Source organism: Rhinoderma darwinii, chromosome 1 (genome assembly GCF_050947455.1).
Source record: "Rhinoderma darwinii isolate aRhiDar2 chromosome 1, aRhiDar2.hap1, whole genome shotgun sequence".
In the NCBI taxonomy this organism is placed as follows: Eukaryota; Metazoa; Chordata; class Amphibia; order Anura; family Rhinodermatidae; genus Rhinoderma; species Rhinoderma darwinii.
This window is the reverse complement of record NC_134687.1, coordinates 71,427,071-71,454,508: the sequence shown is the minus strand read 5'-3', so window position 1 is coordinate 71,454,508 and position 27,438 is coordinate 71,427,071. Positions and strand designations below refer to the sequence as shown.

Genomic DNA, 27,438 nt, shown 5'->3' with positions numbered 1-27,438 from the left:
TTGTATACAGGGTATTTGTGATATATACAGTTTGCTTTCTGTATTTGAAATTTGTCTTCAAATTAAAAGAAGACTTGGGAGAAAAATAGTTTTTTCTTTGTAAAAAGTAGTAATATTTTTTTAAAAACGCTATAAATTTGGTATCACGATAAACGTATTGAGACGCAGATTAAAGTTAAGTTGCCATTCTTACCGCATGGAGAAAGCCGTAAAAATTAAAGCCAAAAACCAATGGAGGATTCTGTTTTTTCCAATTTTTCAGTTTCCGAGTACAGTAAATGGTACTTTTAAATGGTGTCAATAGAAACTACAACTCCTCCTGCAAAAAATAAGCCCTCACACCGCTCTATTGACAGAAAAATTTAAAAAGTTAGGAATCTTGGAAGGAAGGGAGTTATAAAGACAATGAAAAAGCAAAAAAAGGATCAGTCCTGAAAGGGTTAATTAATTTCTAATTAAACACCTTTATCACCACATGTGGGGTATTGTTGTACTCGGGAGAAATTGCTGTACAAATGTTGGGGTGTTTCTTCTCCTTTATCCCTTGTGAAAATGAAAAAATGCAACATTTTGGTGGGCAACAATGTTGATATTCATTTTCACGACGTAATTCCACAAAAAACCTGTGGGGTCAAAATGCTAACTATACCCCTAGAAGAATTCCTTGAGGGGTGAAGTTTTCCAAAATGGGGTCACTTTTGGGGGGGGTTTCCACTATTTTGGTCCCTCCAGGGAATTACAAACACGACATGGCACCTAAAACCATTCCAGCAAAAAGCTGCACTCCAAAATCCAAATGGTGCTCCTTCCCTTTGTGCCCTGCCGATCTAAACAGCAGTTATTACCACATATGGGGTATTGCCGTAATCGGGAGAAATTTCTTTACAAATGTTGGGGTGCTTTTTCTCCTTTATTCCTTGTAAAAAATTTAAAAACATCTATGTTTTTTCAGAAAAAAAGTCGATTTTCATTTTCACAGACTAAGGCGGGATTCACACGACCGGGTCGGGTCCGAGCCCGAGTGCCGGCCGGTAAAATCGGCCATTCTGCCCGGCCGGTTTGCATAAAGTTATGCATCCGTGCCGGGCCGGGCAGATCCGGACAGTGACATCAGCGGCAACTCCTGAAGGGGAATCCCCATGTGTTCGGGGATTCCGCTTCAGGAGTTTCCCCTGATGTCACTGCCCAGATATGGACAGAGACATCAAGCGCTCTGTCCAGGAGCGGAATCCCCGAACACACGGGGATTCCGCTCCTTCAAGGAGCTAAAGTGCGGCTAGCACATAGCAGAGCGGGGAGATACCTCCCCGCTCTGCTATAGTGGCGTCGCTACAGTAGTAGCAGCCGCAGCTGCTGCTGCTACTAGCGGCGCCATCAAAGGTGTCGCCGGGCCAGGGCGCTTTTAAAACAAACAGGAGAAGGGAGCCAGCGCAGCGCTCCCTCCACCTGCTGTGCACCCCGGCCCTGCCACACCGTGTACAGCGATGCCATTCGTCAGAATGGCATCAACTCCTCCTCCTCACATGCACTCTGCGCTGTGAGGAGGAGGAGATAGAGCGCAAGAGCCGGAAAACCCGGCCATCACTCGGGACACATCCCGGTGATGGCCGGGTATTACCCGGCCCCATAGACTTCTATGGGAGCCGGGCGGCCGGGTACCCGGGCGAAAATAGAGCATGTCCTATTTTTTGACGGGCGGTTTTCCCGGCCGTCAAAAAATCGGTCGTGTGAATAGCCCCATTAGTGGTCTATTATTTCTAATGCAGCCGGGTGCCGGCCGATTTATGAACCCTGCCGTGTGAATGAGGCCTAATTCAAATTAATTTAGTAAAAACACTAAGGGGTCAAAATGCTAACTATACCCCTAGATAAATTCCTTGAGGGGTGTAGTTTCCAAAATGGCGTACGTTTTTGGGGGTTTCCACTGTTTTTGCATCACAAGACTTTTTCAAACCTGACATCGTGCCTAAAATATATTCTAAAAAAAGGAGGCCCCAAAATCCACTAGGTGCTCCTTTGCTTCTGAGGCCTGTGTTTCAGTCCATTAGCCCACTAGAGTCACATGTGGGATATTTCTAAAAACTGCAGAATCTGGGCAATAAATATTAAGTTGCGTTTCTTTGGTAAAACTTTCTGTATTACAGAATAATTTTTTTTACAAATGGATTTCAGCAACAAAAAAAAAAGAAATTGTAACATTTCACCTCTACTTTGCTTTATTTCCTGTGAAACGCCTAAAGGGCTGAGAGACTTTGAGAATGCTGTTTTGAATACTTTGAGGGGTTCCATTTTTAAAATGGGGTGATTTTATAGGGACTTTCTAATATATAAGGCCCTCAGTCATTTCAGAACTGAACTGGTCCCTGAAAAAATAGCCTTTAGAAATTTTCTTGAAAATGTGAGAAACTGCTGCTAAAGTTCTAAACGTTGTAACGTCCTAGAAAAATATGTTCAAAAAACGATGCAAACATAAAATAGACATATGGGGGATGTTAACTAGTAACTATTTTGTGTGGGATTACGATCTGTTTTACAAGCAGATACATTCAAATTTAGAAAAATTCTATTTTTTCACAAATAAATATGAAATTTGTCGACCAAATTTTTTCACTAACATAAAGTACGATATGTCACGAGAAAATAATCTCAATCGCTGGGATAGGGATAAGCATTCCAGAGTTATTACCACATAAAGTGACACGTCAGATTTTTAAAAATTGGCTCTGCCACAAGGATAAAACAGGCTGCGTCCTGAAGGGGTTAAAGTTCTTCTTCATGCCCTGCTTCTCCCCAAAAAATAGCGAAAAACACTTCCTGCGAAATGATTATCAAATGGCTTGCTATTTATGGGTTCATATGGTATGGTCATGTTCCTATTGTGGATCCCAGAAACCATTGTTCCTTTGTTTATGAAACATTACAGCAGCATGAAACATTTTGCTCTGCTTCTTTGATTCTGCTGGAAATTATTGTGTTGATGATCATTGTGATTGTCAGTTTGTATTTTACAATAATAGTTTAATACGTTTTCTTTGTTTTTAGAAAGCTGACTTTGGCTGACGAGAAAGAAAAGAATATGTTGACTTCATGCAAAAATCAGTGTCCAAAAGAGGTAAGAATTGGCTGACCGTGTCTTAAATCCTGCCACGTGTTACTGTCTTGTAAGGAATAAAGGGTGTTTTAAACTTCAATTTACCCAATGAGAAATGACATCTGGAATGTAATTGTTATTTATACTTCAATAGAAGAATATTTGCTGTTGTATTAACATGTTTGGCAGCCTTCTTACGCTAAGTTTATACCACAGTTGGGTAATATAGTAGAAATATCCATATACTCGTCAGAGGGATGCAAACCTGTGGCACTGTATGCATATACAAAAGTGTGTGCCTGTATTCTGTAACACAGTGGTTCCTAAACGTCTTAAGACCAGGGAACTGCAAACCATCTATAGACCCCACTGCTGGAACCTAACCATATGTATTGCACGTCACCAGAATGTGTTGGGGTCAATAATGACGTTACTTTTACGGTCTGCAATTGATCACCGTGGCCAAGTCAGGACTTATCAATATGGTCAACACTAAGCCAAAAATCATGGACAACCCAAGCTTTTATAGATCTCACCCCTTTGTATAGATCACACACCCCAGAACATCCCCAACCGAATGCACATGCACCTTCATCAGCACTTCAGACACCAAAATTCAGACCTCCAAAATGAAATCAGTCTCCAGATTTAATACCTCAATAGACGCTAAATGAGATGAGTGGACACATGTTGATGCAGGAAGGAAAAACTGCAGCCAGCGATCGGGAACACAGGCCTCTCTTCACACGGCTCCCTGACCTCTCTGATGACGTTGTAGCCTCGTTTGCAATGTGCATGAGCAGTTCAAAATGGCTTCCATTACCGGGAAACAGTCTGCTGAACCCTGAAAATCCTTAACATATACATTTTTATTGTGGCTCTGAAAAGCATAGCATACTTCGCTTTGCAGTACTGTAAAAAAAAAAAAAAAAAGGAAAAGGTATTCAGACATAAACCTGGCAAGCGCATGCCAAAAACACACTTTTTTGGCATACATCTGTACAGTAGTAGCCTATGGATATTTTACAGTATACACCTGATGTAGGGACAAACAGTGGTATGAACTTAGCCACAAAACATCACAGACCCCAAATCATCCAATATCGGTTATCGTAAGGATGTACAATATAGTATAACATTTAGGAAGTTGTTCTAGCCCCCAAATTCCAAAATAAACAGTATAAATGAAATGTTCTCATGTAAGCCGGGCACCGCTGGAGGGGTTTCTCATACTCTTTGACTTCTGCTGACTTTATAGTTTACTTAAAAACACTAATTAAGATATTTATTCCGCTTAGTTGGGGCAGCTATTTTTTCAGTCATGTGCCAACTGACCTTCCTGCTTTACTTGAGCTATTTTCAGGGAATCAATAAGAAAAGAAAAAAAAAATTTTGTGCCATCGGATTAGCTTAAGTCAGATCTTTCACTAATACATTAGAAAGGATTCAGCGCACTGGCAGGCAATTATACAGCCATTATCTTTGCTTCTTTTTCAGCTGTCGTATTGGGAACTGTATGTTTAGATAACATTGTGGGGTTTATTGAAGGACAATATATGCAGTCAAAGGCACTAAGTTTTAGAAAAGCAGGGCAGAAAATCATAATGATAATCTCTTTAACTACAGCAAAGTAGATAATAAACACTTGAGCTAGAAGAAGTTTTATTTCTCAAACTTTTCTTCTTTTCACTGATGTTTTCTAAAATGTTCTGTTATAACGTACCCATAGATTCTACTATCAAATTAATGCTAAATAAACTGTTCTCCATTTTTGTTTTCACGTGACACATTAAAGGTTTTACTTGTTAAAATGTGTAGTAGAATTGTCAGCATATAGACTGTTATTATTATTATATGGGGAACCTTTATTAGAAAATTCACTTTCATTTCAAGGGGTTGTCTGGCTTACAAAACCATATTATGGCATACTTTGTCCCCTCACTTACCATCATGTAATAGTTTAAATGCAATCTTGCATATTTTCTTACTTCAGAAGATGTCAACTACTCCTGAACAAGCCGAGCTCTTATTTTCAGACAAATCCTTTATATTCATGCGCTACTGTTATAACCTTATGTCTAGGAGCCAAAAAGTTTTTAAGTTGTGTACATTATTATGTTTAGTCTCTTAGAATTTTTTTTTCTTGTGTATATCAACTGCAAATTAACAGAATAAAGAAATGAAGTAAAATTTGAAGCAGATACTTCATTCCTGGACTTTGGCTTATCAAGACAATTGATATTTTTGAAAGAAAAGCACAGTTTTTTTCAATGAAGATGACATTAAATTAATCAGAAATACACTCTATACATTGTTATAGTGCTAAATGACTATTCTAGCTGCAAACGTCTGGTTTTTAATGCAATATCTACATAGGTGTATAGAGGCCCATTTCCAGCAACCATCACTCCAGTATTCTAATGGTACATTGTGTTTGCTAACTGTTAGAAGGCTAATGGATGATTAGAAAACACTGGATAACCCGTGTGCAATTATGTTAGCACCGCTGTAAACAGTTTTGCTGTTTAGAGGAGCTATAAAACTGACCTTCCTTTGAGCTAGTTGAGAATCTGGAGCATTACATTTGTGGGTTCGATTAAACTCTCAAAATGGCTAGAAAAAGAGAGCTTTCTTGTGAAACTCGACAGTCTATTCTTGTTCTTAGAAATGAAGGCTATTCCATGCGAGAAATTGCCAAGAAACTGAAGATTTCCTTCTCCCTTCAGAGGACAGCACAAGCAGGCTCTAACTGGAGTAGAAAGAGAAGTGGGAGGCCCCGCTGCACAACTGAGCAACAAGACAAGTACATTAGAGTCTCTAGTTTGAGAAATAGACGCCTCACAGGTCCTCAACTGGCAGCTTCATTAAATAGTACCTGCAAAACGCCAGTGTCAACGTCTACAGTGAAGAGGCGACTCCAGGATGCTGGCCTTCAGGGCAGAGTGGCAAAGAAAAAGCCATATCTGAGACTGGCTAATAAAAGGAAAATATTAATATGGGCAAAAGCACACAGACATTGGACAGAGGAAGATTATAAAAAAGTGTTATGGACACGAATCGAAGTTTGAGGTGTTTGGATCACACAGAAGAACATTTGTGAGACGCAGAACAACTGAAAAGATGCTGGAAGAGTGCCTGACGCCATCTGTCAAGCATGGTGGAGGTAATGTGATGGTCTGGGGTTGCTTTGGTGCTGGTAAAGTGGGAGATTTGTAGAAGGTAAAAGGGATTTTGAAAAAGGTAGGCTATCACTCCATTTTGCAATGCCATGCCATACCCTGTGGACAGCGCTTGATTGGAGCCAATTTCATCCTACAACAGGACAATGACCCAAAGCACACCTCCAAATTATGCAAGAACTATTTAGGGAAGAAGCAGGCAGCTGGTATTCTATCTGTAATGGAGTGGCCAGCGCAGTCACCAGATCTCAACCCCATAGAGCTGTTGTGGGAGCAGCTTGACCGTATGGTACGCAAGAAGTGCCCATCAAGCCAATCCAATTTGTGGGAGGGGCTTCTGGAAGCATGGGGGGAAATTTCTCCCGATTACCTCAGCAAATTAACAGCTAGAATACCAAAGGTCTGCAATGCTGTAATTGCTGCAAATCGAGCATTCTTTGACGAAAGCAAAGTTTGAAGGAGAAAATTATTTGAAATAAAAATCATTATTTCTAACCTTGTCAATGTCTTGACTATATTTTCTAGTCATTTTGCAACTCATTTGATAAATATAAGTGTGAGTTTTCATGGAAAACACAAAATTGTCTGGTTGACCCCAAACTTTTGAACGGTAGCGTACATGCCTTCCTCATTGTAATAAATTGTAGTTCCAGAGCCTGGAAGCATGTACTGATGCCATAAAAAATGACCAGGATGCTACTTCTACCCTACTTCCTTTCCTTTGGCTAATACTCACTCTACTTCTCGCAGTAGACTTCCCCCCCCCCCCCCCATAAGAGGTGTAGGGGTGCCTTAGGCAGGTCTCGTTTGTTGTCAATCTCATTCCAGGGGGGAACCCATTGCAGTTTTCAATGATGATGTTGCCTCCAATGTAGATCAGTCTCTTAACTCAGACGTGTCTTATGACTCAGATTCTGAGTCAGAACAGGAATCGCCGTTTTCAGCTGCTGTGCAGGCATTAATACGCGCTGTCAGAGAGAGAATTTCCATCCATGAAAAGTTTGATACCTAGAGTCTTGTACTTCCTGCAATCAGGCCTTGAACAGGGACTTGTTTTTTCTTCCCCGAGGTTTTACATCTCTGCTCTGTTCATTCTTTTTCAAAGAACTTTTGGGTTTTCGTTCTCCGGTTAAGATTTTTTTGCAGGGGCTGGCTCAGATGGTCTCTCCTTTTAGACATCTCATTGAGCTTTGGGATCTTAATTTAGTTCTCTGAGCTTCTTAGGTGACTCCTTTTGAACCTTTGAGAGGTATTAGGCCTCATTTACACGAGCGTGTACGTTTTGCGCGCGCAAAAAACGCAGCGTTTTGCGTGCGCAAAAGGCACTTGACAGCTCCGTGTGTCATCCGTGTATGATGCGCGGCTGCGTGATTTTCGCGCAGCCGCCATCATAGAGATGAGGCTAGTCGACGTCAGTCACTGTCCATGGTGCTGAAAGAGTTAACTGATCGGCAGTAACTCTTTCAGCACCCTCGACAGTGAATTCCGATCACCATATCGAGTAACCTGTTTAAAAAAAAAAGAGGTTCGTACTTACCGAGAACTTCCCAGCCGTTGCCTTGGTGACGCGTCCTTGGTGACGCGCCTCTCTTGACATCTGGCCCCACCTCCCTGGATGACGCGGCAGTCCATGTGACCGCTGCAGCCTGTGCTTGGCTTGTGATTGGCTGCAGCTGTCACTTGGACTGAATTGTCATCCCGGGAGGTCAGACTGGAGGAAGAAGCCGGGAGTTATCGGTAAGTCAGAACTTTTTTTTTTTTTTTTACACGTTCACGTATATTGGAATCGGAAGTCACTGTCCAGGGTGCTGAACCAGTTTAAACTCTTTCAGCACCCTGCACAGTGACTGTCTCCTGCCGGGTTCGGTCAAAACGAGTTCGGCCGAACCCGGTAAAGTTCGGTTCGCTCATGTCTAAGACACTCCGTTCGGATGTTTGTAAACAGAAAAGCACGTGGTGCTTTTCTGTTTACATTCAGTTTGACAGCTCTTGCGCGAATCACGCAGTTCGCACGGAAGACCTTCGTGGTTTTCACGCACCCATTGACTTCAATGGGTGCGTGATGCGCGAAAAACGCACGATTATAGAACATGTCGTGAGTTTTACGCAACCCATTCGCGCTGCGCAAAATTCACGCATCGTCTGCATTGCCCCATAGAGTAATATAGGTGCGTACGACACGCGTGAAAAGCACGCGCGTCGCACGCGCGTATATTACGCTCGTGTAAATGAGGCCTAACGCTGTGTTTACCTTCCTGGACGGTAGCTTTTCTGGTGGCTGGCACCTCCATCGGGTGGATTTTGAAACATGCTTCTTTGCAAGTCGCTTGCAAGTCAATTTCCTTGGTCATCCATAGGGATAAGGTGGTGTTCCGACTTGTTCCTCCCTTTCTACTGAAAGTAGTCTTCACCTTTCATATTAATTAAGAAATGGTTCATCCTTTTTGCTTCTCCCCATCTCATCTGTGTGAGTTAACAGGCTTTACATTTCCTTGATTTGTTAAGAGCAGTCCAAATCTATCTGGCTGTGACAGAGTTGTTTTAGCACTCCAATTATTTTCTTTTTTTATTCCTGAAGGGGCCTCGCAATGTTTGGCAGCGTCTAAGCCCTCTATTTGCGTGTTGGAACCAGTCTGTGATTTTAGAAACCTATTGGTCCAGGGTTAATGTTCCTCCCCTTCGGGTTACTGCCCATTTTACAAGTGCTGTTGGAGCCTCCTGGGCAGTCGGGCATCAAGCTTCAGTTGCTCAGGTCTGCAAGGCAGCTACCTGGGCTTCTGTGCACACTTTCACTAAGTGTGACCAAATTCATTCTTTGGCCTCTGATGTCAATCGGGGTTGCAGGCAGCTGTTTGTTAGGCTGGTTGCATAGCTGTACTTTTATTTTGTTTTTCCCACCCTCTAAAACTGCTTTAGGAAATCTAATGGTTCTGTGTCCCCTAATGATTAACGAGAAAATAAAATTTTTATACTCACAGTAAAATCTATTTCTTGTTGAATCCATTGGGGGACACAGATCCCGCCCTTTTATTTTTTTTGTTGTGCATTCAGGCCCTGGACCTGTCGTTCTGACTGTTTTGTTTTTCTCCCAATTCCGTGGTTGTGTTTCTTTTTTTCCAACTGCTTTTGTTCAAAACTGAATCAGCCAGTGTCTGTGGGAGGGGTATAGCTTGCCTAGGTGGAGCTAAGGTTCTATCCTACCTAGTATCGCCTCCTAGTGGCAGGCGCATATACCCATGGTGCTGTTTCTCCCAATCGCTTCAGCGAGAAATAGATTTTACGGTGAATAAAAAAATCTTGTTTTAGATACTATAAGACATTTTTGTTTGTTAGTCCTGATTTATTTCATTTATAAACAATAAAAGTTTGGCTGGAACTGGTGAACGTGTTTGGCAGATTTTTCTTTATTTCACTCCTTATTACTTTTATTACGTGTTCCTTTTAACACCACTAGCTAGAAATTAACATGCTGTTACCCGAGTTTATAGATGTTTGTATTCATATGCTTAATACACATGGATACCTACAGCTATATCTGTATAATAAGGATTCAGACCTGCATCAATCAGCTCCAATCAACATCTTTATTATTGATGACATTCAAAAGTCTTAGATCACACGGTAAACAATTCTATGCTTCCTTATAAGGTTTTCAATATAGCATGCTTTTAAAACCATGCCTAAGACACTACAGAAAACCCAACATAAAATAGACTAAACTAACTAAAATATACAAAAGACATATATAAATATACATGTGCACAATGTTACAAGTCAAATTATATGATCATATCTACCGTCCAGTGGTCCTGCTTATCCTTCTTCCTTTCCCTGCTGCTTCTACCATCTCCTCCCTGGACCCTCTTTTTATCCACATTTTAGTAATTGACTATAATGTGGCCAGTTCTGAGTGGTCATACCATTAGATAATTGTACATTTCTGATGGAATGTGTTTGTATATATCAAAATAAGGGAAGTTGGAATATGTCATCCTTTTAGTCTGACATTTATGACTTGTCCCCAAGCTACCACCACCAAGTCTGATATTGTTTATTGGGATTCTACACAAAGGAATTGGTTTTATGGGTGATAATGATCCATCACAACTCCTGACAATCCCAACACCATACCTGGGATACACAAACACAACCAAGGATATGTATGTTGTTTTCTGCAATACATGTATATTCTTATGCCCGATACAATAATCCAATACCGATATCTATAAATGCATCCTAATGTAATCCCATATTACCACTAACATTTACACCTAGATATACTTTGATACATATATACATTATCTACTAAATATTTGATTCTGTTCCTATTAACATTCTTGTCATGAGACTCCTGCCCACGGCAGTATTTCCTGAGGAACATTCCTCCTGGGCAAACACGGGAATGTCGCAAGAATGTACGAGGTGTGGTGGACATGACAGTTCTATCCAGATGAGGTGAAAAGTTGGTATATCCACCTTGATATAAGCTTTATATGTACTGTTTTAGTTTATTGAAGTAATTAATAAGCAACTATCCATTCGGCAACAATGCTAAACAGAGATGAAGACATCCGATCTATTATGAGATTAGTCACAGTAAATCGGTTTTATATTTATTGCAAGTAACTGAATGTTGTGTAAAAATTCATAAGAAAACACTAGTTAAATTGTGTAACAATCTTTTACTTTGTATTATTTCCCCGGATGTATAATCCATCACCGGACTGCCTCTAACATTGAGAGTTATAAAACATGTCGTTATTTTTGTCAGCAGAAAAATATAAATACTTATGGAACGCACAAGCAACCTGTTGCGGTTCCAGATTAGCACATAGGACGTTCTCACATAAATTGCCTGAGAGCACATTGTGCTTTGTAAAGTATTCACAGACTGTTCATAACTCGTGTCAGTGATATATTTCATCTTTTTATATTAAAACAAGGTCTGAGGTTTTTTTTTGGAATCCACGTGAGAATGTTCTTCAAGCTAGCATAGTATATGGTTTGTCTGTACAGCTTGTCACAGGATTTTCGGCCTGGATGCACTTAAATTGCTTTAATCTGGTTTCTGGTAATCCCCAAATTTTGATAATCCACCGTTTTCACACAGAACCGTGTAATAACCTGTAATTTTACAAGACCAGAACTCTAAATAAAGAAAACCCAGTACTCTGATTAAAGAACAAAGTGACAGGGACATATTTTGTATTAACATTTTATTTAGGTGGTCTTCCTCAAAACGTAAACATTTCCTGTCCTCTAATAATCCAAAACCGCTGATAATGCAAAATGTTACAACTTTAGAAATATATTCCTGAAATGCTAATTTATTAAAATTCTTCTAGAGTACAACATTGAAGAACCAGTTACATGTCACACAGCAAGCCCTCTGATTTTGTCTTTGGTCTGGTACTATAATTCTTCCCTACCGTCTATACTAATCCAAGGCCCCAATCTGAAATATATAGGTGGTCTGGTGCTCCCAGGTTTTCCATATTTTTACTAATTCTCCCATCTCACATACTTTAGTTCCTTAGTGAGTCCTTCCATTCTTTTATGATCAACATGATCATTAACCACTAATATTGCAGATCAATACACTATCTACATGTGCGTGGCCTCAAATTGTGTTTTACTCAATTCAGTTGGATATGTTTGGCTTGTTCTATCCCGTTTGGAGAGGAATCATGTTAGTTGGTGCATATGTCAAGTTGTGGGTGCATAGGTCAGTATTAAATGCAATGTCTTCCTTCTGATTCAGCTCCATTTCTTTTATGTAACTACATGATAGAAAGAAATGCCATCCAATATAAAATACTTTTTCGCATTACTATAAAACAACTTAAATTCTTCTTCATTTATTTTAACCTTGATGGCAAAGGGCTATATACGTAAATTCCCAACTACTGCATGTGGTCCTCAGATGAGGAGTGCTCCTTGAATTTAGTGGCTGCTTACCACATGAGGCTTTTATTTTTCAAATTGATTTACAGTGTATTTCACATTGAAAAAAACCAACAAATTATATTTCGTTTCCACTGGACTTTATCTTGTTGGTGTGTATTTAAGAACCTTGTGTTTTGGCAACTTTTCCTCTTCTATTCCTGGTCCTGTTGTTTCTATGGGATTTAAGGAAACGGAAAAGCACCCCTTTTTCTGTACGCACGACCACCTTGTCCATGTGTGGCCAGAGAGCAGCGAAAGTAACAGAAGTTAGGACGGGGTCAGCGGGCCCCATTCTAGAGATAGGTGCGGGTCCCAGAGAAGGGAACCCACATCTATCCAGACGATTATGGCATCTTCTGTGGTTATATCATTTATGTCCAAGATGGGAATACCCCTTTTAGATCTTTATAGAATGTAACTGACATGTTTACTCTGTGTTTAACAGAGCATGGCCCACGGAGTAACCATTCAGCAAAGTACTGAACCGTAAAAACTTTTGTAAATATTCAAACTAGAATCCCTTACGATGTATTGTCATGAGGAAAAGAGTGTAATCTGAGTGTTGAGGCTCTGACGATTAGTTGAGTATCTATTGGCATTACTGTTTTCGCACGTTTCGTGTGGTTGTGGAACAGAACTGTGGGGATGTCACGGTTTCTCCTCTCCAGACGTGAACTATTTTTCTTGGCTGCAGATTATCCTTTTTTTTTTTTTTTTTTGTCTTTTGTGGTTTGTACTTTCTTGACCAGAGTTTAACTTTCCATCAGACTGGAGCAGGTCTCTTTTTATATGCAAGGGTCTGCAAACATTTACATTGTGAAAGGTCTTTCCTTTGTCTTTTCACATGGTGTAATTTGATTGTAGCTGCCAGATTTCCTGCGGAAGGAAGCGAACTGAACCATAGATATCAGGCTGTATTAATGTAATGGCTTGTAGACTACATTTCCATCTGGACACTGAAAGCACTAGTTTCCTCACAATTTAGAACGAAGAGTCAAATAATGTAGAACATTTGATTGATTGTAAATTGTACTAAAGGTATGAAGTTCTGTAACGCAAATATTTTTTTTCAGCTGTCACTTATTAAGAATACCAGCTCTTCAGTGCAGAGCCTATTTGCATTTACTCCAAAGAATAAGGATACTGCTTATATTTCTCCTTCCTATATTCCTATATCAGATCTGTTAATTGTATCAAATTTATCAAGGCTGATACGTTATTAGCAGGTCTTCTGTAACATGAAAAGTGACATTAGGGTTGGACTGGCCCACCAAAAAAACAGGGGATTTAGCTGAAGACAACCCCATTTGAAGCCTATTAGTTGCTGCTAGCTACATTTCTTATGGATTGATACACTAATAACTTATTCGAATTTATTATTGATATGGCATGGACAATATCCGCATATTGTAAGTGTCAGTAAAAGTGGGCATGCCCATGTTCTGTATAGAAAAATATTGGCCCCCTCAGTATAACTTCTTGTGAGACACAATATACCTGAAGCTGTCTTTCCTTATTTCATTTTTAGTCGATGTGGCCATTAAGGGGTCGTCCACAGATTACATTTTTCAACAGAAATGGAAAAAATATAAAAACGGTGTTATATGCTTACATTTGGAACGTTATCTCTCAAGCGACCACATCATCCAATTGCTGCCATGGGACGTTATGTCACTATGGATGAAATGTCACCATGGTGTGCAGTAATTGGATGACAGTCACATTAACTCATCACAGAGATAATTCAGATTGCAAACAAATTACAAAGTTAACTTTTTTTAATTACTATTTCCTGCCCATGTTAAAAAGTATCCTGATCCCAGACAGAAGAAGGACAGGCCATTTGAAATCTCCTCTCCAGCTTCTTCATGCCAGCACTTCAATAAAATAGGATACTGGCACCTAAGATTGCCACACAAGAGCAGCCCCCAAAAGTGGGAGAATTTGACAGGTGCTCTTTAAATTCTGTACGGAGCAGTGGACATAGTGTATTAGGCTCTGATGGCAGTAGTGCATATCATACGATTATATAAATATTAATAGAAAACCCCTTAAAGCGATATGTCTCCTAAATATACTGCTCTACTTTAAGGGCAGGCTATTACAGGGACAGGTCTATTGTTAGTCCACATCACAAAAAAATACTGTGCCGTTTCACTAATAGAGCACAAATAATACAGCATATTCATAGTTATGAGTTTACTCATGAATTCAGCGGATTGCAAACCCCCCCCCCCCCGCCCTCTCTCACCTGCCTCATAATTGACTGATGGATGCCATGTATCTGCATCTATCACAGCAGCCTGTTGGGCACTGGTAAGACAGGCAGGGGGATCGCTCTCCTCAAGATTACTGCAGACTCAACTATGAATTCGCTGTATTAGCCAAACTGCGCAATTTTTTTTTCATAGTTTGGATTAATAGTAAAGTAGACCTGTCCCTGTAACATGCTGCTCTTAAATTAGATCTGTCCTGGTTAAGTTGCTTCCGAACTACAGTATACTATCGTTCTACTAAGTGATTTTGTGTTTTCCAGCTGCCTTGTGGACATCGGTGCAAAGAGAATTGTCACCGAGGAAATTGTTCTCTTAATTGCGCACAGAAAGTTAAACTGCGATGTCCATGCCGTAGAATTAAAAAGGTGAGTCCTGTGCTCCAAAATTTTCCAATAAATACTTAGTTATGTATTGCGACCAGAAGCAGGGCACATCCAGATAAGACTATGTTGTTAGGGCAAAACTAGACAAACCCCTTTTAATGTTGCTTCTTGTGGGTACCTCTGAAGTCCATACATGGGTTTCCTATATGCCTCCAGTCTCTATATCAGCTGTTGTCCCGGTTTTCCCCTTTTTGCTAATTCTCTGCAATTAATTTTTCATGAGCAATATGATCTTTAAACTGTTCTCCAGAACTCCTGTATCCTGAGCAAGTAATCGGAGGTATTCTTCAAGTGTCTTTGTGGCTTGGTATTTTGCCACAATATACAAACTAAAAGATCTAATGATGTGGAAGTGTTTTAGACGTCCATGGGAAAATGCAGGCATTTCCATTGAATAGTTGGCTGGTCCACATCAGGTTTACACTTTGCAGGCTGATCCCACACTGTAAAATATTCTCATGTAGAAAAGCAGAACTTTAATTTCTCATATTAGTGAACTTTTCCGAGAGGGTTTTTTATTTTGTTCATTTTTTATTTTATAGCTGGACATGGTTAGCTGCCCCCACACAGTATAATGCTTCCCCATAACAGCCATCCACACACTATAATCCCCCCATATCTGCCCTCTGCACAGTAGAATACCTCCCATAACAGCCATCCACACAGTATAATCCCCTCATATCTGCCCTCCACACAGTATAATCCCCTCATACCTGCCCTCCACACAGTATCAGTATAATCCCCTCATATCTGCCCTCCAAACAGTATAATACCTCCCATAACAGCCATCCACACACTATAATGCAACCCATAACCGCCATCCACACACTATAATCCCCCCATATCTGCCCTCCACACAGTATAATGCAACCCATAGCTGCCCTCCACACAGTATAATGCAACCCATAGCTGCCCTCCACACAGTATAATGCAACCCATAGCTGCCCTCCACGCAGTATAATGCAACCCATAGCTGCCCTCCACACAGTATAATCCCCCATATATGCCCTCTACACAGTATAATTCCCCTACAGCTGCCCTCCACACAGTATAATCCCCCCATATATGCCCTCCACACAGTATAATCTCCCCATAGCTGCCCTCCACACAGTATAATCCCCCCATAGCTACCCTCTGCACAGTATAATACCTCCATCCCCACAGTATAATGCCCCCCATAACTTCCCTCCACACAGTATAATCCCCCTATATCTGCCCTCTGCACAGTAGAATACCTCCCATAACAGCCATCCACACAGTATAATTCCCCCATAACTGCCCTCCACACAGTATAAACCCCCTATAGCTGCCCTTCACACAGTATAATCTCCCCATAGCTGCCCTCCACACAGTATAAACCCCCAATAGCTGCCCTCCAGACAGTATAATTCCCCTACAGCTGCCCTCGCACAGTATAATGCCTCCCATAGCTGCCCCCCATTTCTGCTCTCCACACAGTATAAAGTCTCGCATAGCTGCCCCCTCACAGTATAATTCCCCATCACCTCCACCAAAATGCCCACATAGCTGCCCCTACACAGCTTCAATAGTGCCTGATAAAAATAATATACATACTGACCTAACCCCATTCCATGGAAGAGTGGAGGAGATCCTTCTGCTCCTCTGGATTGTGCGGCTCGGCGCAGACAGGCGCGATGACGAAACTGCCTCGCGTCTGGCGATACATAGTTAATAATAGAGCAGGAACATTATGGCTCCCTGCTCTACCATTGGATTTTACTATAAATTCTCCCTGAAGATACAGATATAGTTTAAACCGGGGTGGGGGTGGGGGCCGAAATGTGCAAGATGACGTTGGTTACTTGCGCTGAATTTCAGTTTCTTTTTCAATTAATTGCCCAGTCCTAGGGACAACCCATTTAAGTATTGTGTAATGAGAAGTTATCCAGCTTTCTGTTCTACTTTGTGCTTCAATTCTTCACTATTTACGAGCCTTCTGCTGGTTTGGGCTGTTGGGTTTAGATCTCACAGGATTGCCTGGACAAATACATTGTAACAAGCCATCAGCTGTGTGAATGGAATTATGACAGGGCAGGTTCAGTGTGTAAATAATTGATGTTTCTATTCACCGATCAGTGGAAATTGTAATTTTAAAAACTAATTAAATTACACATTTGCATTACTTTTGATTATACAATGATTATACTTTATTTACATAAGACTCGACAATCCGTATTAAATGCCCATGTAGGATAATGTAAGTGTTACAACATTGATCTTTGCTATGATCATCATGAAAGTCTCACGGGGAAAGTCATTGTGTGTGGTTTATATAACAATGTTCCCATATTGGAATTTTTGTTTCATTATGACCAGTTCTTTATGTCTATGGCCAACTAAATACTCCCATTTCATGTCCCATATTAATAAGAAGGGCATTGGCTGTTTTGTCCTGTTTAGTGGAACATTTCATGAAGAAACGGACTCCTGACCACAAGGAACATTTTGACTTAATTTAGGATCGGCATTCCTTGGAAGTGGTGTCACCCTTCCATTGACCCCCTCCTCACTTTGATTCATTCTTCATAGGTCTGTGGTTATGGTGAATGTAGATACTTTGTTGTGGCATTCATTTTGGAGGTTATTGCTCTGACACATACATCCCTTCACAAGATCATAGCATTTCATTGTATTTATATCCACCAAATCTGGCTTTCATCTGTTGGTCCAGTAAGAAATCTTGTAGAATGTCAGATCTACATATCCCGAAAGATCTATAGCTCTTCCTGAGGCTTTTCTAGCTACACTAAAGAAATGCATACTTTTACTAAATACTCCACGGAGTTGACAGGAATTCTGTGCTTTCTTTGATCAATGGTTCTATTTGTAAGAATCTATGGGTTTTTTTGTCGTTTTTTTTTTTTTTTAAGGTATTATCTATACTATAATTTATAGCAAACTGAATTTTATGTGTGGAGATATTGTTATTTTGAATATTCTATGTAAGTGCTACTTGTTTGATAAACTGACCTTTGTGAACTGTTCATAGCATTGTTTTGCTTGTTTCTATCATAGGAGGTACAATGTAACACTGCACGTGAAAGTCAGATTTCTGTAGAGTGTGACTCGCTGTGCTTGGATATGAGGAAAAAAGCTGTAGAGGTAAATGTGTTTTTTGTTACATGAGCTTCATATGTTTGTCGTTTTCTTAGACATATGGACTTAAGCTTTCACTTTTTAAAAGCCATTACTCTTTCACCAATAACAGCAATATTATTTTTCATTGTTAGTTTATACTTTTTATGTTTATTGGTTTGGCTGGGGATTTGACCACTCCAACCACTTCCTTGCTGGGCTTGCCTCCTGCCACCCTTCTTTTTGAGATCCGGGTGTTGAGGCAAGTGGTTGGGATAGGTTTGTTCTAGGATGATCAGGTAAGGCAAAGTGACCAGCAAAGTTTTTGCATGCGTTTTTCATAATTGAGATTAGTTCCAGAAATGGGGAGAAGTGTAAAACTTTCATTTTTGCCTTTGTCTGATTTTAGGATTTACTCTTGGTTTTGGTTAAATCCAAAAACTCCACCAAATACTGAATTGTGTAATCAAGACCTAAATAAGCCAGGCATAAGAACCTGAGTCATAATCTTGTCTCTCAGGGAACAGCCCCATGTATCAAAGGCGGAAGCCCAGCTCCCTTGCCTGGATATTACTGATACAATTGGCTACCGCATGCGGGCTGAGTTTCAGGCCCATACGGCCACTGCTCCACGGGTCCATACCCTTAAATGCCTAGCCTGTGCATAACTAGGTCCCACCTGGGTCAGCATTAAGTACTTTATGTACAGTGCATGACTTCAGGAGGCATAATAATGGCATCCAGTTTGGTTTCAATATTTAGGCAAATCTCAGGTTTTGGCTAGAGATAGATTACAAATAAGGAGCTGTTCACATTTACGTCGGCGGCTATGGTAGAGGCTTCTATCACAGATTCTGTTTTTGCCGGACAAAATAGCACAGCATGTTGCGCAAAATGTCCGGCAAAATGACGAAAACCATAATAGAGACCTGACGGAACCCATTAAAATCAATAGGTTCCGTCGGGCACCGTTGGTTTCCGCCATGCAACGGATCCCAAACTTCCGGTATGCTTATTTCCTTGCTCCTGTGATAGAGCAGAACAACAGAACCCGGAACACAGATGTGAAGGAGCCCAAATTGTTTAGAGAATGGGTGGTTGTACATTTGTTTTCTAAATGGTTTAGTATTGATAATTTATGGGTACTTTCCACCATTAGAAGCGATTGCATATCTATAGAATATGCCATCACGTACTGATCGAGTGGGTCTACTGCCAGAACCATTACAGAATAAGGGATCTCCAGGTATATGGGATCTCCAGGTCCACACTCATTCACAGTTTTTCCCTACACAGCCGGTAGGGAAAATGAGTGTGGATCCGAACTAGCTCTAGAAATTGCAACACATCCTTATTACACACTTCTATTCTAAATGCAGTTTCCAACTAACCATGTTATAGTTTAATTTTTCTGGTCTCCAAGTATGGAATATAGCTAGAGCTGTTGTATCCAGGAGTATAATTTAGCTTTCTAGTATCAGATCGTTTAAATATTCTAGTCTGCAATAAAGCAATATAGATGTTGTATTTTATGTTTTTCAGCCAGAATGTAACAAATTCTATGAATTATTCCACTTATTTTAATATTGACAGATAAAGGAAGAAGAAGAGAAGACAGCAAATGAGGAAGAGAAACGTAGACAACAGGTACTGCCAACTGCAAAAGCAAAATCTTGAGATTTCTGCAAACACTTTTATTTATGACGACATTTGGAGCCACAAACTAAAAATACCACTATGGCACTGTAACAAACGATATAATATTACCGTAAAATACGTTTATTGTGCATTCATGGCACCTGATCGGTACCGGATAAGCATATATTATTGATTAACAGACAGGCATTGAAGAGTATATAAAACACTTAAGAAAAACAGTAGACCAAAATGTGAACATTTTTACAATTAAAAAGCATGCTGATGGGCAGGATTAGGTCAAGGTTCTTTGGTGCCCAAGGCTAAGGGGGCAAAACCTCTGTACCAGTGATGGGTTTTTTTTCTACTGCCTTTCACTCTGTAACATGAGTTTGTGTTTGCCCTGGGGGACAGGCTTTGTGGAGCATACTCCTATGTCAGGGAGGATCGAAGGCTATACGTAGCCTATAGTGGCATCACACTCCCAGAATTGGTGATGCCCCTGTGTCTGCATCAATGGCACAAGATTAACAACATTCGGCAGTGTTCCCCTACCAGTGGTGCGGGAGCCTCTTGTTGATCTTGGGCACCATGCATGAGGCTCCGAGTAATTTACTGGTGCTAATACTATTGTGCACTATTACCACCAGGGATGTCATAATGTTACCGAATCTTCGCACTAGCGTTAAAATCACGTCATTGGTAGTTAATAGGTCATACCACTTGGTCATATCTTCAATAAGCTTTGAAACTGGCACGGGATATAGAAAGCGTTAGGGACCTCTTCCAATAGAGCATAGGACTATAGGTGTGTCACGGTAGCCTGGCCCAGGCTGTTACTATGCAATGGACCCAGCGAGGGATCTGAAATATGGCGATTGGTGATTATAGCTGTATTTTCATTTTCAGACAAGGGTTTTTCTTGGCTTGAGTTGCCAAAAACATTGCAGCAACCAGGAGCTTATTTTTCTTGTCACATGAATAGGTAAATATCAAAGCCCAAGCTGCTAGCACAACCCCTAGATGGGCAAGTTATTAGAGATAGAAACTGCGAAAAGCTTTTAAATGATGTTACAGAGGTGTTCATGCGGCTAGAAGAGCGGCTACACGGCAGAGCTTGTTAGCAAGGATTGCAGGGCCTTGAATGTCCATTGTTATACTGAAGACGGTATTTAAAAATAAGATGATACTAAAATGCTTAGTCACATATGATGTTACTTATGCCAAGTGTGAATTAAGCCTTAGAACATGATTGTATTCAAAACAGGTGTCTCCTGTATCAGGAATGCAAGCTCACTTTCATGGACTAAATCATCACTTGTATGATGTATGTAAAGATTGATGTGATATCCTCAACATCACATAAGTTAGAAGCCATTATTTTTCTTCATTTTCATCATCTCTGGATACATCATTTATCCCCCCTTACAGATTGTAGAAAACCAAATTTATAACAGAAAACATATTTCCCCACAGTTGTTTGAATTGTTTTCAGGTTGATAATGTCTAGATAGAAATTTATTTGAATAACAAGTTCCAAAATAACACCATAAAACCACTCATCCAATCCCACCAATCCCTCTCCCCCACGAAGGAGGAGAAAAAAAACAAGAGTAGAGAAAGGAAAAAAAAACTGGGGAAATACTCCAATCTACACCAAAACTCGACTCAATTGCCAGCGTCACTTGGTAACCAGCTGACTATTATTTTTCTTTTTTTGTTTCCCATACATTCCATATTTCAGGAAACTTATACCCCTGATTCTTATTTCCATATATCACCTTTTACATTATCACCATATTATCCACAGCTTTACTCTATTCCATCGTGGTGGGCGTTATAATTGCGTTCCAGTTTTTCAGTATTTGAAGTCTAGCCTGGAACAACACCCTAATTATTGCCCTCCTTTTAATCCCTTGCAATCCCAGATGTTTGACCCTGCCCGTTTTTTTTTATAACAATCCTGGGAAGATGATGACCGTATTGCATTTCTCCACTGTAAAAATGGATAAAAGTCTTTCTCTTAAATCCCAAATTCCCTACAGTGGTAAAGTCTTTAAGTGTTTCTCCTACAAAGATGTGACTCCAAAGGTGTATTCCTTTTATATACCAATTTACATAATCTTTAATGTTTTAATCTTTCAATTTTGATTGTCCCATGTTGGTGTATATATCAAATTCTACCCGTAATATCTTCTTACGCACTCGCGTATCTCATTCATTAACTTCAAAATGTGATTATTATTCTCTATGCCACCAAATATTCCCGATTTCAAGAGCCTCAAAGTGTTTCCTTCCCCTACTATCCATTTTATTAAAAACAAAACAAAAAAAACTAGTTATAGAGTTTGTCTCTGTCTCTTCTCTCCGCAAATATGTAAGCTGGGAAATAATAGAATAAACATACCAGCTCGGAAGTGCAAACCCACCTTCCTTCTCTGGAAGCCACACTTCACTTCTAATTCTCCGTGGTCCCCCCCCCCCAAAATGAACTCACTTATCACTGAATCCAAGGCTCTTAGCAAGGGTGAGATATTTAATGTAAATCCTATAGTTTCTGTGGCATGTGGACTCCTAAATATTGAAAATTTGAATCCTCTTCTAACCCTCTTACGTCTACCTTTCCCTTAATATTATCACACCCTAGAACTATGAAATTGCATTTTCCCCAATTTATTTTTAGCCCTGAAAAATCCCAAAATTGTTATCAACTCCATCACTACTAAGTCTGCGTTTAATCTTCCAAGAACAATAGCCTATCATTGGCATATAATGCCACTTTCTCTTCCATTGCCCCATACTTAAAACCCTTAATAGTCATACTGTCTAATTTGTATATCCAGTGCTCTATTTTCAATGCACAGAGCAATGGGTTAAGGGACAGACCTAACTAGTGCCCCTAGACAGGGCAAAAGGCCGTGACATCACCCCATCCACCACCACCCTCACTGTCTGATTAGCATATAAGTGTTTAATCCTTACCAGAAATTTACTACCAAATCCTAAAGCAACCTAATAATTCCCACAAATACTCCAATTCCACACAGTCGAATGCTTTAGTGGCCTCCAAGGATAATATGGCCCTATCACCTCCCCCTTCGCGAACCACTAGCAGCTAAATTAGTGAATATCCTTCTAATATTTGAATATAGGCTCTTCACTGGAATAAATCCAGTTTGGTCCTCATTAATTAATCCCCCTATTACTTTGTCTAATCAGTGTTTAGTACTCAGAGGCCTATAAGAATCTAACTCTAGTGAATTTTTGCCCGGCTTTGGCAGTACTATAATTACCGCCTCTTCCATGGAATCGGATAGCTCACCTTTTTCGTAGGGTCCCAATGAATTCTGGAAATATATGTTTAAACTCTTTAGAAATTTCAAAAGGATATTCCATCCCCTCCTGGGGCTTTCTTTTCTTTTAGTTAGCCTTATAACTGCTTCTACCCTTTCCATTTGAATTGGCTTATCTAAGCTTTCCCTTTCCTCATCTGTTAGTTTTCTAAATGAAATATTTTGTGTATATTTTCTTTTAATTGTTCCCCGCATATTCTATTTTAGAGGTATATCATTTTTCGGAATAATTTTTAAATGCCAATTCGATTTGTTCGGTGTCTGCGCCCTTTAGTTTCTAATAGCTCTCACCCACGATCTCTTATTTTGACTGTTAACCAAATTGGCTAACATCCTAGATATTAACTAGCCTGTGTACAATGTGTATCCTTCACCCCTACAATTTATATTGGTGGTTGATTTATTATCTTGTATTGCTTCCCAGAAGGATGTTAAATATCATATGTTCTTTCGACTATGCGGCTACAGCAAGAGGGTTCGCATAGCCTTCCGACTCATTTAAACTCCTTTAAAGCTCCTTTGAACGAGTCTGTTGTACCTGTTATCATTTGAGGCTTTTAAATGACAAGCTATTAGAGTACAATGATTGCTATATGGACTCGCTAACTCAAGTCTGTTAGGGTCTTCTGAGATCTTATACTTTCCCTAATTTATTGGGGTTCATACAGACCCTAAAGTGAAAATCAACAGTATTGAGTTTGTGGAAGAAGCATTGTTGGCTATCGGAGCATTGCTGGATCTCTATAAAGCACTTCCTATTCTGTCAAAGAGGCAGTAATGTGTAAAGTCCAGAAAGCAGCATTGCTCCTAGATGCTGCTACCGCCGCCTCACCTTTTGTCTCAGGCTTGTTACCTTTAGTGGTTGTCCTGTTCGTGAAGGTTTGTTTGGTGGGACCAGTTCACTCCAACTATATTAAGATATCTTCCAAACAAATATAGAATGTGGCACCTGTAGCCTACTCTGTTCTCATGCTTCACCTCCACATAGAGGCCTCCGTTTTATACACCGTTTTTTTTACTAATGGATTCGGTGTTGGCTCAAATGTATGCCATATTACAAAGATACTCTTTCCCAAAAGCATTTTTTCTATGGGAGAACATGGTACCTTGAAGAGGCACCATAAGTGATACACCGTGTGCTGTCCTAAAGGATCCATACACGTAGCTTTGCCATGTGCGTAAGTCAGGGGGTATGTTTTTGCTTTTTAGCACTGCTTTGTATTTTTTTTTTTATCTTTAAGAGCTACATGAAGTGAACCCCCAATTCAAAGGTTTTACCCTAGTATGTGTCATATTAGATAAGGAACTTATGTAAAAATTTATCCTTTTTGTCTGGTTTTAGGCTGAATTAGAAGCCTTTGAGAATCGCCTGAAAGGAAAGAAGAGGAAGAACAGGAAGAAAGAGGAAGTGGAAATACAGCCATCTGTATGGCAGAAATATAAAAAATATATACTTTTGCCTGTGTGTGGTGTCGCTCTGGCCGTGTTCACACTATATCTCACTCAAGTCAATATATGACAAGTTGAGATCTAGAAAGGAGAATTCTGTCTTATAATTTATCTGCATATTATATGGGGAATACAATGCTGTTTACATGCACTTGCACAATGTAAAATGTATAGGAATTGTACATTTAACAACTGTTATAGGAAGGATTCAGCCTAATAACATTACCTGACAATAAATCCCTTATTTTTCCCCTTTCAAATTAATAATATTCCAATAGCCTTGCAGTAGCTATTGTATAGTTTTTATGTCTGTTTTCTGTGTTCATATTTCCGTTAGTCATCTGAAAAAAGTGCATATGAATTTCCATAGTATTTAAAAGTTTGAAACTATTTAAAATACTTAAAAATATGTTCGTATTATTCAAACATGAATTTATTCACTTCACTGCATGGACCAACCAGTGCTTGGATTTGCTTTGTCCATCATTTTTTGGTCTGGTAACGATCTGTCTATTTGCTTCAGCTCTAGCTTGTTTATTTCTTCTTTATGTATTGCTATATAATGGGTCTGTTATGTTATAGAAATGGCATAATCTTGGTACATATTTAGAGAATATATTCCCTAATGTTTAGCATGCATTGGCATATTTCAATAATAACGTTGCAGAAATTTTTTAGGAGTGACTAGTTGTCAGCAATATTGCACTGCCTACAGATGTGTCCTTCCTTGCCTTTCGTCTTATCTCAAAATATCCTGAGATTATATTATACCTCCTGACAATTTAGGTGACAACAAGAAATCTAGGTGCAAAATGCCCCTATTCATCTATTTGGAAGGTATTAAGATAAACATTTGATTCCCTGCGGTGCACACATTCCTTTCAGTCCACCCAGTTCTTGTTATAGCGGGTCATTGATTTCACTTGATATCCCTTAGAGGCATCCATAGGGTTCACTTTAGATTCTTTGGGAATCATTGGGGTTCTGAATTTATGGATTTGTGTCAGAAGATGAGGTGGGATTCTGTACTTTTAATAAATGTCTCTAAAAGGAACAATCAATGTGCGCCAACTTTGTAAAATAGACTCTGCTGAACTGTGATCTCCAAATGCTGTTGTCATGAACTGGGGGTTCATGTCTCAGATGGTTGGGACATGTACATGGATTTCTCCAGATGTGTATTATGCTTTTGGACAATTGAATGTAAACAAAGGACTATTACCCTGCACCCTCTGTAGTCCCCACGGTCAGAAATTGGGATATCTGTCTATTTATCCATCCAAAATGTAACTTCAAGCTCCTAAAGTCAATTCAAAATTTGTGACTGGGTGCACCCTGTATCACACATCATTTATGGTACTAATCTCCACCAATGGAACTCAGGCTCTAGGGCCAGGTTCGACTGCACCTTTAGAGGGGTTGTCCCAACATTAAATATAATAATCATTTTATAGATCATAAAAAATTAACAATGTTTTTTATTTACATGCTGCTGAAAAAAATTATCCATTGAGTTACACACATTTACTTACATATTATGATATCACCTTGTGTTTTTAAGGTGTATGGCAATGTGCACGTCCACAAAAGCTTAGTTACTCCCCCCACAGGCAGTTCTATGCATAGTGATTCTCCACTGTTCACAGCAGAGCAGCCAATAGAAACCACTTTCTGCCCTGCTTGTCAGGGAAGTTGCAAAATCTCGGTCGTATAGCTGAAAAGACTCCTTTTTCTCAGCATGGTAGGATTGTAAAGCTCTGCATCCTGACAGCAGATATAAACTCTGCACATCCCCACTCCGTCTTTGCTTTATTTCATTTTGAATTTCAATTCATTTTCACTGGTTACTATGGATCCCATGTTGCCTATCTTCAGGGATAGTAAGAAAATACTATATTGTCAGCTGCCAGAGCGGAAGGAAACTGAATCTGCTCAGAGCCAACCTCCAACAGCACAGATTAGCATCAGCACCAAGGGGTCCACAGGGATGCAAAAACAGATAAGAGGTATTTTTATTCTAGAAACACTGGAAATTACTTTAAATCCGCTATTAACAGCATTTCTGGACTTTGGGCATGAAAAGGATTAATGGGAAAACACATCTCCAATGCGAATAGATTTCTGCGTGTTTGAGTATGTAGGGGATGCACCTGGAATAACATCCTTGCAGAGAATTTACATTTAACTAATTCTGGTAAAACGCTGTGCGGCAGAATTGATGTTTTTCTTTATTCTGCAGAATTTAAAATCCGCTTTTAGTTAAATTTGAATGTATTAGTTCTATTGTAAGAAAAAAAATGATAAATCAGGAAATCTAATGTAGTTAAGTATATTTCCGTATTTTAGTTAACCATTATGTTGTTTCCTTGTATTTACTGGATGTTCTGATCTGTTCTGCAGCTGCTTGTGACAAAATTAAAAAAAAATTGTGAGATAAGAGTAGACATTCTATTGCAGAATCACATATTGTTAGTAAAATCTTATGCAACATATTATAATACAGGGTGATAAGAATGCACCAGTTTTCTGTAAACTTTGATTCTTTGTAATAAAATCTTAGTCTACTGTTAATATGCATAGTCCAGCTGTGTGTTACTTCTAAAAGAATGCACCGTTCATTGTAATGAATATCATGAACAATCCAACGTTCTATTCAGTCCTTAACCCTTTCAGGACCAAGGTCATTTTGGCCCTTGAGGACAAGCCCCATTTTTTTCAAATCTGTCATTTTATGTGGTAATAATTCTGGAGTGTTTTTGCCTATCCAAGCGATTCTGAGATTGTTTTCTCGTGACATATTGTACTTTGTTAGTGGGAAAATTTGGTCAATAAATTCATAGCTTATTTGTGAGAAACACCAAAATGTAAAGAAAATGTGCAAAAATTAGCATTTTTCTAATTTTAAATGTATCTACTTGTAAAACAGATCGTAATACCACCCAAAATTGTTGCTAATTAACATCCCCCATATGTCTACTTTATATTTGCATTGTTTTTTGAACATTATTTTATTTTTCTAGGACGTTACAA

The 27,438-nt window shown here is 39.6% G+C and overlaps 1 protein-coding gene across 2 annotated transcripts in view; it reads left to right on the top strand.

Annotated features, from left to right (window-relative positions):
* NFXL1 (nuclear transcription factor, X-box binding like 1) overlaps positions 1-26,979 on the top strand; it is a 121,147-nt gene extending 94,168 nt beyond the window's left edge. For both annotated transcript variants that reach the window (XM_075859561.1, XM_075859555.1), the window contains exons 19-23: positions 3,043-3,112; positions 14,753-14,857; positions 17,912-17,998; positions 19,565-19,618; positions 24,302-26,979. In XM_075859561.1, coding sequence (XP_075715676.1) covers positions 3,043-3,112; positions 14,753-14,857; positions 17,912-17,998; positions 19,565-19,618; positions 24,302-24,478 — 493 coding nt within the window. In that variant the 3' untranslated portion in view covers positions 24,479-26,979. The remainder of the gene's footprint in view (positions 1-3,042; positions 3,113-14,752; positions 14,858-17,911; positions 17,999-19,564; positions 19,619-24,301) is intronic.
* The last annotated feature ends 459 nt before the right edge of the window (positions 26,980-27,438 follow it).